The following is a 15,578-nucleotide window of genomic DNA, read 5'->3' on the forward strand; positions in this document are numbered from 1 at the left end:
GGACTTTCATTCGACACGAGTTATACAGATTAATTGAGGGTCTGTCCAGTTAGCGGTCAAATTAGTGGACAAGAGCCGTGATATTAAATATTCCATTTTATCGGCATACAACATTCTGTTTTAGTTTCTTTCGATTCCCTGGTAAAGTTGTTTCCTTCGAAGTAATGACACCTTCACCGTATTACTCGTGCTATAAAGTTTGCTACTTTGCAGGTAGGTTGCGGGGGCAGTACATCTCCCCAGTTTTGTCGCGCATCTTATCACGCAAGGGTTAAGATATTTCTCTACATGTTTCCGGCCACTTATGCAAATTCATGGTCTCTTGAACTGTCCAACCATCGACGGGTCACAGAGCGTTCTCGTAAATCCACCAGTATATTTTCACATCTTGAAAAATCAAGTGACTTACCAGCGCCAGGTGGGCTTCCAGCTGTGAAGAAGACAGGCTTGGAATCTGTGGACCCAGCCTCGTTGGTCCCCCTTATCTTTACACTGCAATGTAATCAGTAACGGTTATCGAGTTCATTATATCTCAGGCATCAGGGGGCGCTCAGGTCGTCCCCGAACTGTTTTGTTTATTTATTTTTGCTGTGGCCCTTTAAGAGCACCTTCGGGAAAAGACGTTCCTCACAGGACACCATCATCATCAACATCATCATCACGATGGCAGCGGTGCGCACTCTGAATACCTTGAGAAACTGACGTAGTACAAGCGAGCAACAAACTACAAAACAACAACTAACGCCTTTATCCTTGGAGGATTTATACTTTTGTACCTTGGAAGTATAGTCTCGTTTCACCTAAGGTTTCCAATGATATCGAAATATGTATAAATATGTATGCACGTTAAATTGCTTTCGCGCTGGATAAATTAGCAGTCAGGCTAACCATTAAGTGCAGTGCCAACGAACAATTAGCGTCTGCAGAAGCAAACACAAATAAGGCACACAGCTTAAGAGATCTCTATCTACGGACATTTCATTCGCATTGTTGGGTTATTGTTGATGACATAAGGCCATACGAAACACTGATGTTGGATGGATCCACGTGTTGCCTCGAGTGGATACGGCGACTTCGGGAACTGGGCGTGGCGAAAGTGCATGGTGCCCGGCCATGACAACCGACAACTTTGTCGTGAATACGACAACAACAACAATATGTGATGGAAAAGTGATGAAGACACGGATGATGAATGTCTGGAACAGAACAACAACAACAACAACAACAAATAAATCATGACTATGGCGCAGAAACCTAGTAAGAACAAATGTCCTTGCCCCCATGATTCTAAGCGGTGTACTTTTTAATTATAATTCATTGACACGTTTTCCAGGACACCCTGTATACCGCTATCGGGAGCCCAGTAGGCTACCGCGTCTACAGCACCCAATCAACACTTAAGATTCTCAGTAACGTAGGCTGTCTATGGTTCCGGTAGGCACGGTAACTTACCGGTGACGTTATCGACGCTACATTAAAACTTGAGGGGGAGGAGATATGTTTATTAAGAAAAAAGAAAGGAAAAGTCAGCCGGGCGGAGGTCTCCTTGCTATTAAAAAAACGGAAAATGGGGGTAGAAAAGAAAAAGAGGGAAAGAAAAGGAGAAGGAGAAAGGAGAGTCCATGAGGCAGTGTACGAAGACGACAGTCGTGTCGCTATCCCTTACACCCCTGGCGCAGGTGCCGAGCCTGACAAGACAACGTAACGTCTTGATCGACGAAGCGAGGTCCCCTGTAAGTCCCCTGAACTTTCCTACGGGCGATACACCACGGGAACGATGAATGAATCTCACGTTTTCGCCCCATGATCACCAGGCACTAAGTAGAGCAATTGGTGCAAGTTCAAAGGGAAGCTTACCCGTACTTGACGCCAGGCGTCAGTGGTCCATTGCATATACGGTCACCGCATTCTTCTTCTTCTTGAAAACCCAACACGCATGTCACCGTAGGATGCTTCAATTTGCAACCTGAATTAAGCCCTGTAAAACGACAGGTACAAGGATGTTGCACTATACCAAGCACATGTGAAAGTAATTAGGAAATAAATAAATGAATAAATAAATAAAAAAAATCAAAATCGAGTGACGCCTTCTTGCTTCATTTCAATATTGACATTAGTGTTCGGGAATCGATTCAAAGTAAGGCATTTAAACTTCTTATGAAACGTTACGACAGTCAGTTTCCTCCATCTTCCGCACTGAGTTCATTGGGTTTGGATCCGTTGCGGCAGAGGCGTGCCCTTGAAAGGTAAAAAATTTTGCAGTTAATAGTTGATAAACAGATTAACATACGCCATGGACTTGACTTTACGTTTGCACGGCCGTCTAGTCTTCGGAACTCACACCCATTGAACTTTGTTCCTATATGCGTTCGTTCACGTATAAATGTTTTTAAATATCTGCAAATGACACTGGAGCAACGCCCAGCCTGCTGGCTGGCATCAGCTCCATCTCATCATCGTCTCTTTATGTGTGTGTGTGTGTCTTTCTAACACCGTTTTGATTGACTTCCGTCCTCTTTACCATATAGCTGGAAGCGAAGAGGAAATGTGACGCGTCGTCGCAACAATTCATAGCAAATATGCTGGAGAGAACATCAACCATGACTTTTATCAGTTTCTTGAGAATGAGTTGGAATGCAATTCAGCTACACTTACGGTCGTCACGTCCGGCATTGTAACACTTGATGGGGGACTGCGAATGGGCTTCTTTCCACGTAACTGGCTGCTCGCACTTATCTGCTCAACAACAATACAGAACCACTTGCTTAGGCTTTTACACTGGTACAGGTATACCACAGCACTTGTACTTTGAAAGAAAACAGCTATACTAATAAGACTGGCCAACTATAAAGCTAGTACCAACTTCGCAGGCCTCAAAGCTTTCCAATGACATTGTTCTGCACAGTGTCACGTCATATTTTGTCTTATGTGTCTTTCTGTTTTGTTTTGAAGGTAAATGATATTGCATTGATGTAGTTGAAGGTAATTAAGAGTAAGAGGCAAGAGTCATTAAAGGTAACTAAAGCGAGGAAGTTATGTTTAAAGGTAACGAATGTATATATGTAAGCTATATGTAATTAAGATAAAAATTGGATGAAAGATTCCCGAAGGTAGCCGCAGGTAATTAAATGTAATGGAAGGTAATTAACATGAATTAAAGGGGAATTGAGAGTAATTAGAACAAGTAAACGTAATTAAAGGGAATTGAATGAAGTTGAAGCTTATCTAAGGTAACCTGACGTTACCTTCGGCAACTAAAGGATAATTAAAGGATACCTCGAAGTAATTGATGCTAATTAAAGGTTAATCAAATTAATGCTAACGTGTATCTCTCGCATTTCCCCTAAATCGCCCTTTTGTCTTTTATGTCTTTCTTTCTTATCAAACTCAAGGAAGTGTTACCTCAGCCATGCTATGGTGCATACCGACTCTGGCCGGCGGCACGCGTTTGGGAGACAATGACGATAATGAAACAAACAAAAAAAAGTAATAACAATGCTAGTAAGCAAGCGTACTGGTGAAGATGATGCATGATGTAAAACCCCGAGACTAGGGACCAGTAAGCCTCTTTCATCAACACGCGATCTGGCTTCCGCCGTCCGGCGCTCTTGCATATTTACAAGATGTACGTACGCCCTATCCTAGAGTTTGGCTGTCCCATTTTTTCCAGTCGTGCATAGATCTGTGCAAGGGATTTTGGCAAATACCATTAACGGAGGACACAAAAAAATACACGGCGTTTGTCACACCATTGGACTCGTATGAATACAATCGTCTTCTATTCGGTTGGAAAAACTCGTCTGTCTGGTTTCAAAAGATGATGACAGCCGTACTCCAACCGTTCATTGGGAAATTTGTACATGTCTACATCGATGACATCCTCATCTACTCTAGGTCCATGGAAGAACACTGTCAACATCTTCACCTAGTCCTGCAAGCGCTACGCGAGGCAAACCTCAGGATCAACGAAAAAAAAAAAAAAAGCGTTTGTTTCCAGTCTTCCGTTGTTTTCCTACACTCTAAAAACAGAACTTCACCGCATAGCACGCTCTCTAGCCAACCATCATCTCGAATGATATCGTTACCTGCACTGATTTGTTGAAAACGGGAGGCGTACGCCTTTTTGTGACAATTATGAACAGCATAAGTGTCACAAAAAAGGCGTACGCCTCCCGTTTTCAACAAATCAGTGCAGGTAACGATATCATTCGAGATGACGGTTGGCTAGGAGCGTGCTATGCGGTGAAGTTCATTTTTAAGAGTGTAGGACGGCGCATTAACGGGAAGACAAAAACTACAAAGGAGGAGTCAGTAGACAAAATCAAACATATGAAGACTCCGCACGATGTCCACTCACTGAGGGTATTTCTAGGACTCGCAGGTCACTTCCGTGCCTTTATACAAGGTTATGCTGCGAGAAAGAAACTCAATTCATTTGGACACCAGAGTGTGAAAGTGCTTACCAGGACATCTTGCACAGAATTTCCTCCAACCCTGTTTTGGACCTGCCAGACTTCCCCTTACCCTTTGTGTTACACACTGATGGCTCCCAGTACGGCACGGGTGCTGTCCTCTACCAGCGCGACATCACGAGACCAACACCCCAACAACTCACCGTTATAGGGTAGCAGTATACCTTCAACGATACCGAGCTTAATTACAGCACTACGGAAAAAAAACTACTTGCCGTAATCAAGGCAACTAGATATTTCTGCACCTTCCTGCATGAAAGAACATTCAAGCTGTTCACAGACCATCAGCCGATCACTCACATACTCGGATCTGCTGACCTCAAGGGCCGCCTTGCTTGATGGACTTCAGAATTACAGCACTTCGATATGCAAGTACATTACAAGCCAGGAACAGCTCTCGTGGACGCAGACGCCATGTCCCGACTGGGTCTCGAAGACCTCGCTGCTGCTTCCTTTTGTGACTCGCAGTTATGGTAAGGCACTCAACCCCTAACACAGGAAGGCAGCAGATACAAAGTACCTCCTACCATGACACGAAGAATCCTCCAGCTCTACCACGACAGCCCGGAGTCAGGTGGGCATGATGGCATATTAAGAACGTACCGCAAGCTATGTAAGCGCTGCACGTGGCCCCACATGAAACAGCATGTCAAAGATTACATCAATTCCTGTGACGTGTGTCAAAGAACCAAGCTCAAGTATCGTCAAACGGCAGACCGAATGATATTGCCACAACACTCCTCAGTGCCCTTGGAGGTTATTCACCTCGACTTCGCCGAACTTCGAAAGAAGTCTGAAGGAATACGGAAAACTCAGTCATTTCTGTTAGCTATCGACGAGCACACACGCATGGTCAACACTCGCCCAAGTGGCGAAGATGCCACAAGCATAATTGCAATGATGGAGCGGAATATCTTTAAAAATGCCAAGACAATCGTGTGCGATAATAGCCCTGGATTTACCAGCAAGCGCTTAGCCATATGGGCCCAGAGCAAGAACATACAACTTAAGTTTACAGCCCCATATCATCCCGCGGCAGACGGAATGGCTGAACGTGCTATTCGCGACATCAAACAATACATACGCATGTACCCGGACTTCCCTGGAGGCTGGAAATCATGCTTAGGAGCAGCCACACACCATCACAACCGTTCCCACAACAAAGCCTTAGGATGTACACCATACTTTTCTCTGCATGGTACACCACCCATTCTCCATGCCGACCAGTACCTCACCTTACAAGAACAACGCAAGACCACTGTTGAAACAGAAAAGTATAGGATGGCCATGAAGAAAGACTTTGACCGCCGTCACAGTCGCCAGATCCCAGCCATCGCCATAGGAGATCTTATTCTCGTGCAGAAACCTCTGCCTGGTACGCGAGGATAACCACAAGGTCCTTACACCGTCGTACGAACGGCACCAAAGAACGGTATCTTAAAGACTGTCCGATACCACACCAGACAATGATATGCACATAGCCGCTATAAGGAATGTCTCCAAATATCATCCCAGGAGGGATGAGCTTCAAGACCCGGGGCCTATGTAGGGTACCAGGGAGACAATAAAGAAGCCGAGGAACGGGGCACGAGCCTCACTCGGTTCGTAACCAGGGAACAGTGTACTTGCTGTATTCTTACAAGGTAATAAATTACGCAGGAAGTAGTACCCACAGTAGTGCATAAAGGAGGCATATTCACAAAAAATCAATTTATGGCTGGAAACGAGGAAATAGTCAAAACAGGTCATAAAGGAGGGCGAGGAGGTAATAAGCCCCCTGCCTTCTGCATCTAGATGGCGTTGACACAGGCTGCGCCTTCATGGGGACAACAACACGACTAGCTTGCCTGCTCCAGCTATGTTCAATATCACGTGGCACGACTTGCGGTTGTGGTAAAGTACCACGAACACTGACTAGGTGGTGGACGAAGTCCATGATGAAACGAGCCTGAGCATATAGGCTACATTGGGCTCGTCGTGCATTTTCGTTTAATTCGTGTAGCCCACATGCTCATGCTTGTTTCATCATGGACTGATTATAGATTTACTCACCTATTTCCGTGTCCTGTGCCACGAGTGTACGGACGCCTTCGAGCATCCCGTTGGCGTCACTGAAGATGTTGTAAGGAAATTCATACATCTGCTGGGTCTTGTTCAGCAGGGAGGAATCCACCAGTTTGATTTCCGTAGTCGGCGGCGGAGGAACTGAATAGGCACAGAATTACTGGTAAATTATGACCTGTATACAGGGTACCTCAGTTAAAACCCCGGGATAAATAATTCGCGAACGGGTGCACCAATCGAAGGACTTTCTTTTTTTTTTTTACAAGTATCTGTCCGGTACCGCCTACAGGCTGCGCGCTGTGTGAATGTGTGGGAGGCGCTCATTATTTAAATAAAAATTCAAACGAGTTTCGTGAAAGACATTACTTCTAAAGGAAGACGCCATCGGCATTAAAATGGGTACTACCCTTTTTGGGAACCGTAGTGGACACTAGTGTAAGTGTTCTTGAGCTTACAACGGGGAGTGGAAGAAAAAGTAAGTAGCGTCAGACAGGCTACGCAAGTCCCTACTCCGCTCATCTGACTGATATGCGCCCTTTATCTGTTATGATCGCACGGACGAAACACACTTAGTCACATAGTGCCTTGATATCACATGCTTTCCCTTTATTTCAGCACTCCCCATAGCGAAGTAAGCTCAAGAACACGCGATTAAGGAGTCTGGATAATTAAAGAGTCTGCAGGAATCCAGTGGACGACAGGAAGTCCGTGAAGGACCCGACGATGGAGCACAGGATCGTTATACAGTGCTAAAAACAGAACTTCGCCACTTAGCACGCTTCTACACTCTTAAAAATGAACTTCACCACATAGCACGCTCCTAGCCAACCATCATCCCGAATGACAACGTTCTCGCCCCAGATTTGTTGAAAACGGGAGGAGGAGCCTATTTTGTGCCGTACATAATGGCACAAAATAGACTCCTCCTCCCGTTTTCAACAAATCAGGGGCGAGAACGTTGTCATTCGGGATGATGGTTGGCTAGGAGCGTGCTATGTGGTGAAGTTCATTTCTAAGAGTGTAGTCAACCATCAGTCCGAATGATATCATTCTGTGTATTGATTTGTTGAAAATGTAAGGCGGCGCCTATCTGGGACAGATTATCTTGTCCCAGATTGGCGCCTCCCCCCTGTTTTGAACAAGTCAGGACACAGAATATTATTCGGAATGATGGTTAGCTACACTCTTAAAAATGAACTTCACCGCATAGCACGCTCCTAGCCAACCATAATATCGAATGATATCGTTATCTGCCCCGATTTGTTGAAAACGGGAGGCGTACGCCTTTTTTGTGACACTTATGCTGCTCATAATTGTCACAAAAAAGGCGTACGCCTACCGTTTTCAACAAATCGGGGCAGATAACGATATCATTCGATATTATGGTTGGTTAGGAGCGTGCTATGCGGTGAAGTTCATTTTAAAGAGTGTAGCAGCGTGCTATGTGATGAAGTTCTGTTTTAACACTGTAGGGGCCAATGAGTGCAGCTAAATTGCGCGGTCACTTGCCGATACCGGCTGTCACGCACTGTATCCATCTTTGCGGGCAGTAGAGTGCACATTCCGTAAGAATGTTCTGGGTGTTCGCCACGACACCGCAGGTGGAGCAGATGCTTGTGTCACAGCATGTGATCATGCACTTGAATTGTGGGATGAAAGCCACATGGAGGCGAAGTCTACGTAGAACGGTGATAAAATGGCGTAATAAACGGGCACGGAAAGAAAACGATTAACTGGGGCCTACCGAATACATGAGAGAAAAAAGTTCCGCATTGTTATAATTCCTGTCAAAAACACCACAGTTATAACTGTGCTATAAGACAAAATGAGACAATGAGACAAAATGACAAAATAATTTTAGTTATTTAGGAACCGTATATCAGACAGGGTGCATTGCCAGAACCATTAATCGCTTCCGGAACGAATTGCCCCTGAGAATTAAGGCTTCGGGAGCGTTTGCAGTGCTGCGGAGGAAATTTCAGGATCATCAGGAGTATAATATGAGACAGGGAGTTAATGCACGTCTATAGGAGACCAGAAGCTGTAATTGTTCCCCAATTTATGCCCGTTTTTCTTAGAGTGTCTATTACAGTAGTATAGGTCGCTACACGGCGGATGGCCCTTTTTCACACTCGCTTCGTATCCTGGCGACTGTGAAGAGAAACACAATCGGTGCGCCAAAGCACAGCCGGCTAGAGCCCTACAGCCGGTGCCATCTATTGGACATCTATGGAACCCTCTTCCGTCAGTGCCACAAAGCCTGCACAGAAGCGTTGTGAAAAAGGTCCATTACTCTAGCAGACGACAGTATATGGCACAAGAGAACGCACTTTATCACAGCACTTACTGTTTGATATCCCGGTTTCAAAATAACGTAAACTTTACAGGTAACCAAGACATTGTGCGGAAGTGCACATAAATAATTTCACCTGCGAGGTTCGTGGTTTTCGTCTCAATTAGGAAGTCTGGTGTTTCCTTCGCCTGATTTGTGCTGGTGTAGTGGTAGCTCATGGCTACCGTTATTCTGTACGCTGTCGAGGGCTTGAGGTTACGGAGGACTATGGGTCCTTCAGTGCCTGGAGGTTTCCAGCGTTGCGGTTCTTCGCCTTCCTTTGCATACGAGACCATGTACGCGTACTCCCCTTTAAGCACACACTCTTCCTCAGGGGAGAAGCGCGGCGGAATGAGAGTGATTTGAATAGCCGCAGCGACGTGCTGCACGTCCTCAAGGAGTGCGGGAACTGCAAGAAATGTAGCGATATGCATGTACGGCTGTGGTCTATGGATTCACATCCTTAATAGGCCATTTGCAAAAGTTCCAGGGAGCAGCGCGCGCCGTGGAGGGCATGCCGGGAAATGCTGTGCAGAACTACAGCGACGGTGCATACACCAGTACGACGACGGCGATCGGAGACGATAGCAAATCGCTGTAGTTTTGCACAGCATTTCCCGGCACGCCCTGCCGTGCTGCCCCCTGGAAATTTTTCATATGGCCTATTGCCAACTCCGTAGCATGACACGCTCGGCGCCAATCACCATTCAGAATGGGTGCGTGTTCTGATTTCTTGAGAATGGGATGTTAAAGTCTTTTTGATAATTCTTCTCACATATTCGATGTTAAATGATGTTATCAGCGTTAAGAACACCGACCGAGCCCATAGCAGCGGTCATACACCACTTTAATGCACCACAGTCATGTCTCGATTATCTGGGCACTCCTGGAGTCGTCCCCTCTCCTCCGGATATCGAATTTCCAGATAACTGAACGAAGAAAACTTCCGGAGAAATTCGGAAATTTTGGGAGACCTCTTTATAGCTCCAGAAAAAGAAACAAGGAAAAGATGAAAAAATGGCTAGGAAGCAAGCGAGCTGATGAAGATGATGCATCAAGTAAAAACCCCGAGACTAAGGAACACGAAGGGACAGGCACAACACGAAGTCTTTTTTTGCATGGCACTTCAAACGATGGTTACTTCAAAAACTGATGCGCAATGAGCTGCATGAAATTAGTGCTGAACTGATGCTCGAAGGGCATTAGAGACCGTTTGGACTCCTGAGCCTTCGACATCGCGAAACTGCATGTTTGGTCCTCCGTTGTCCGACAAGGCGGCACTTGGAGACTTTCTGCAGACAACCGGGCTTATGGAGATTCTATGACACGCTGAATGTGTGATGTGTCCTGTGTGTGTCCCCAGCGATTCCGTCATTTTACTCTCACTTGGTCGAAATTTATTCGAAACTCAACAACTTGGTCGAAACTTGGTCGAACTACATATCTAGCTCCATTATGTTCTTGTCAGGGCATCATCTCCTTATTTGTTTCATCTTCTCATCATCCGTTTGTACCCTCTGTATGTAAGGGTACTCGGGTAGCCAGTTCGACTTCGTCGAAACTCACATCCCCATTTTTTCCCATATCGCATTTTTTTTCGTTTATCACATCACATCACTTCGAAATTAGTAGGCACACGTGCGACAGAATTTTTACCACAGCCACTCCTGCGTCACTCTGCAGAAAGGGCAATATCTCAGAAAGTTGGGTACTTGGTTTTGTATTTCTTTGCAATTTTCTTTTGCATTGGCTAAAAGACAGGTGATGCTTTCGGACGGCCTGGGGACGCTTACATTCGCATGTGGGCTTCTGTGTCTACAGGGCACCTACTCCGCTTATGGTCTCGCAGCTCTACAGTGAGCTCGAAAACAAAAGGGAGTCAAACGGTATAGAATGCTCCGGCGAGATGTGACCCTTTTTCGGAACAATGTGAACACAGCACATGCTAGGGACAGAAGACGTTGACACTTTTCCGGATACGTGAATCAGAATGGCCCAAGTACTGGAAGATTGGTCCCCGTACTTGCTGTCCGGATGCGAACAACGAATTCCGGATAACCGAGGGTTGCAGTTCGTTCCCGGGAATGTAGCCTGGATGGGTTGTCCGGATATCGAGTTTTCCGGATATCTGAACCCCAGATAACCGAGACATGACGTATACAAAACGATAACCTAGAAGTATATACAGTAGAGGACCTTTGAAGAAAATACTATACGAAGCTACAGGACACGTCACCTAAGCCTAAAACGTCTATCGTACGTACGACATTTGGCATAGATATCCGCTTCCCGCTTCTGCAACCGTACTTCTACACATGAACCGATTGTCATGTAGACCTGGAACAAGATAAGCATAATAGTTTTGCTGTACACTTCGAGGCTGTGCTCCAGGGCCACTATATCTTTAAACTATGGAACATATTTTTCTGAAGTACATATATTACTTTGTAGCTAGAGTGGAATTGTAATTTATCAGCAGCGTACGACCCAAAGCACTGTGCTTCTATTCTGACGATTATATCGGCACAACCTTCCGAACCGCAGTGAGCCATTCTAGATCGCAAAGTAGACTTACCGTGAGTAAGAGGCCTGACCAAATTGATATCCTATACATTTTTGTGCGTCTCTTTGCCTTCCAGGAAGGCCAACTTCCAACTAGCCTTGCGCCGGTTTCACACTACCGTATCTCTCCTGCGTTTTCTTCCAAAATAGAACCTGAAGGCAGTCGAGCTCCGTAGCTTCCAATGGACCCGGTCTGGCTCCGTTGAAAGCACGGCCGAGAAAAATGTTAGCGCGAAATGAGCCTTATGAAGTACGCACGATAGGTGATCGCTATAAGGGCACAATCATCAGACGCAATAGACTGTGGTATAAAGATCAGTCGTGATGCGTTGTCGTCCCGATAGATCAGTCGCCAATATCTTTCGCACATTTTCGTTGAAGTGGGCTTGACGTGGGCTTGAAGTGGGCCTCCTGATAGCGTATCTAATCACTACATGTACCGTCCATGACTGACCCATTGCCATTGAGCAACAACAGCAAATATAATGGTGACGATGACTTGGGGAAATTTGTCTTCCGAGTTGTGGCTCACTACCGCAATACCCACTGGGTGTTGTTGCTGTTTGCAGATGTAAAAATGGGATTGCAGGTTTATGTTGGTGCAACTAATCGTCAGATGTGTTTATTGAATGTAAATGTTACTTTCTTTTCTTTATTACATGACCATCAACTTCACTTGTACAAACGGTCACAATACCTGTAGGGGTGACTCAAATGGTAAACATTTCCGTATCAAAATGGTGGTATTTTTTGTGCACAATAATTTTCCTAATTTTGTTCAAGGTTTGCCACCCCGGTAAAGAGCCCCACAGACATGGCATGCCTCGCGATCATCAGAGGAGTTCTGATGCGCAGCCATTTGTGCATCTTTCAGTGCAAATTCTTGAATGCCGTGATCCAGGTTGCAGTCAGAGGTCTCCTTTAGTAGGGTCCTACCAACACAGGTGTGATTACTTCGTCATCTGCAATTAGTAATGGAATGAATAAAATAACTGTCCAGCTACGACATAATCCTATTCAGGCAGTTAATAAAATGAAAAAGGAAGAAAGAAATCAAGAGGTGCAGTCAAGGGTAGTCTCTCAAACGTTTCCAGTATCATCATACTAAAAGAGGTTCCATTTGTATCTTATCTTTTGCTTATGTGGCCATCAACGAGGCCGCGAGGTCGTCAGCAGCGGGGTCTTCTTTCTACTATCGTCTGGGAGCGGTTCGGTTGACTGTTTGGGGAGCGGACGTGCAGTGTTTGCCTGTTGTCACGGTACGTGAATAAATGCGTTGTTGTTTGTGAACTAGATGCCCCTTGGTTTCTCTGGCGGTAATCCTATCTCATCTCACTATTTCATCCCAGTTTTGAACGCTGTATTCTCCGGAGCCATCTTCGCGTGGAGCGTGTATTTCCTCCGGGAAGCGAAAGGGCAGGAGCAGATAGCCATAAAGGGAAGCAAACAGGGACGCTATATCCCAATCACATAATACTGCCGTGCTTTGTTATCTCTCTTCCTACATAGGTTCTGTTCAGTGGGTAATGTATCCTCTGCAGTGGTTGACAGTAATAGTAATACTTTGTATTGTAATACTATAACTGTAATACTTTAGAGTATTACGAGTATATAGCGGAGGACAGAAATACTATGCACATACATATACACATGTATGCATTACATGCACAGAGAGCTAAAGCTTAGTATTGCTTCAGTACTTCCCGTAATACTGTCGCATCGATAGTAAAGCTTTGGAAGCCGTACGTTTCAACGCCTCGCCCGTTCTTTCTTCATTTCCAGGAGCAGACAAAAACATCCTATCAGAGTTTCGGTTTCGCATAGCCTCGACGCCGGTACTGAGATCTTCCAATTTTATGGTTTATCGGTTTGCAAGCCGGCAAAAGTATAAAATAAAACTTTAGTATGTAATCACAGTCATCATTCACAAAAGCGTGGAAAGGGAATGAACATAATGAAAGTTAAACAAGGCTATGCTGTCCCTCTATGAGCCATTTCTGCTGTTATTCGGCTGACACAGCTTGTATTCCCAATAATATACATTATTATTATGCAGCAAACTTTGTCCTCTCGTTAATTTGATAGCTCTACCAAGATTTTCCTGCATGGTCGCAAGTCTGTTATAGGTGCTTTATCCGCTCTTGATTATCTTTCCGTTATGTTTTACTATCGTCGGACTACTCGTGCTGGCTCGCACTTTTCATGTGTACTGGTTACTGTGCTTCCTCCGTGCATTGGTTTTCCCACGCGTGCTAACCTAGCTAAGGCGCACAAATTTGCAGACTGATCTCGGATATTGGTAAGTGTTGTTACACTCGTATTTGTTACAGTGCTTCCTGTGTGCACTATCGCTTTATATCATGTGTGCCAATAACGGAGCACTCGGCAGAGTCGGGTTGCTCCAGGTGGCGCTTCCTTCAGTAGCTTTCAATAATTTGTTTACGTATCTTTCGATTCTCGGGCTAGCAGGCAATTTTGCTTATGCGTGCACTGGTTGGTTATCAAGAATCGTGGATTGTCCCGCCTTCATGTGTGCTATCCCATCGTTCATATACGTTAGCCCCTTGTGTGTTCGTGCACTCTTAGAAATGAGCTTCACCACATAGCACGCTCCTAGCCAACCATCATCCCGAATGACAACGTTCTCGCCCCTGATTTGCTGAAAACGGCAGGAGGAGCATATTTTGTGCCATTATGCACGGCACAAAATAGGCTCCTCCTCCCGTTTTCAACAAATCAGGGGCGAGAACGTTGTCATTCGGGATGATGGTTGGCGAGGAGAGTGCTATGTGGTGAAGTCCATTTTTAAGAGTGTGGATGTTGGTAACAGCGGCGCACATGCTGAATGTCATCGTTGGTTGTTATGTGTCTGAGCTGACACAAATGCCATTGCAATAAACCCCATACTCTAAAAACAGAACTTCACCGCATAGCACGCTGTGCGCCCAACCATTGCCACGAATAATAGAGCTACCGCTTGTGATTGGACGAGAGAGGGGGCGTACGCCTTTTCGTGGCAATTTTCATATATCCTAATTGCCACAAAAAGGCGTACGCCCCCTTCTCTATTCGGATCAGAAGCGATAACCCTATCATTCGTGGCAATGATTAGCGCACAGCGTGCTATGCGGTGAAGTTTCGTTTTTAGAGTGTAGAGTGCACTTATGTGCTAAAAAGATATGCCGCACAAAACTAAGACGATAGCAGCAATCACACAGCCACTGGAGCTGATGATATGCTAAGATGTTATAGCATGCCATGCTATGTTATGCTATGGTGAGGCTAACTCTCTTATTATTGTTATCCAAGCAGCTAGTACATTCGCAGGGCGCACATATGTGTTGTAAGCACTTGCGACAAACGCGGTGTCTGTTTTCAAAGAAGCCACTGCCACCATAATGCGTATTTTCAGAGATTAATACACAAATGTTTTATGACTACCATTCTCCTTCGCTGTCGCAGCGTATAAGATTTTTGCAGCGATTCGTGTGTTAATTAGGGTCTCACAGGTTGGTCCCGGAGCAGGTTGCAGGTGCAGATTGCCACTGATATCTTTTGAGTACAGAACCGTGCGGCACTTACACTCTTAAAAATGAACTTCACCGCATAGCACGCTCCTAGCCAACTATCACCTCGAATGATATCGTTATCTGCCCTGATTTGTGGAAAACGGGAGGCGTACGCCATTTTTGTGACACTTATGCTGTTCATAATTGTCACAAAAAAGGCGTACGCCTCCTGTTTTCAACAAATCAGGGCAGATAACGATATCATTCGAGGTGGTAGTTGGCTAGGAGCGTGCTATGCGGTGAAGTTCATTTTTAAGAGTGTAGGAGAAGGACATGTCTAAGGAATTTCAGCAGGAGTCTGGGGCAGGGTTTGAACCCACAACCTTATGATCAGTAGGCGGGGACCTGACGAAGTGATTGGCATATGCCTTTTTTGTCTCTGATATACAGATATCGATGGAAGGTACGCACACATTGAAGGATGCCTACAAAAATAACTGTAATGCATGGCTTTGGTGAATTGATGTGTTGCAGTGTAGCCACTGAGCTGTACATTTTTGGTACGCACGCATTTATTTTGTTTACATTATTATGTGTAATATGTAGTTACATACCAATTACAAACAACTCGCAATCAAC

The 15,578-nt window shown here is 45.2% G+C and overlaps 1 protein-coding gene across 4 annotated transcripts in view; it reads right to left on the bottom strand.

Annotated features, from left to right (window-relative positions):
• The window catches only part of LOC135401517 (uncharacterized), a 52,038-nt gene that overhangs the window by 1,843 nt on the left and 34,617 nt on the right, over positions 1-15,578 (bottom strand). For 2 of the 4 annotated variants that reach the window (XM_064633970.1, XM_064633969.1), the window contains exon 9: positions 12,063-12,392. In XM_064633970.1, the coding sequence (XP_064490040.1) occupies positions 12,381-12,392 (12 nt within the window). In that variant the 3' untranslated portion in view covers positions 12,063-12,380. Of the gene's footprint in view, positions 1-409; positions 493-1,857; positions 1,979-2,655; positions 2,737-6,524; positions 6,678-8,965; positions 9,278-11,132; positions 11,206-11,443; positions 11,779-12,062; positions 12,393-15,578 lie in introns of those variants that run through there. The other 2 variants (XM_064633971.1, XM_064633972.1) reach the window with 2 other exon arrangements.

Source organism: Ornithodoros turicata, chromosome 7, assembly GCF_037126465.1.
Source record: "Ornithodoros turicata isolate Travis chromosome 7, ASM3712646v1, whole genome shotgun sequence".
Lineage (NCBI taxonomy): Eukaryota > Metazoa > Arthropoda > Arachnida > Ixodida > Argasidae > Ornithodoros > Ornithodoros turicata.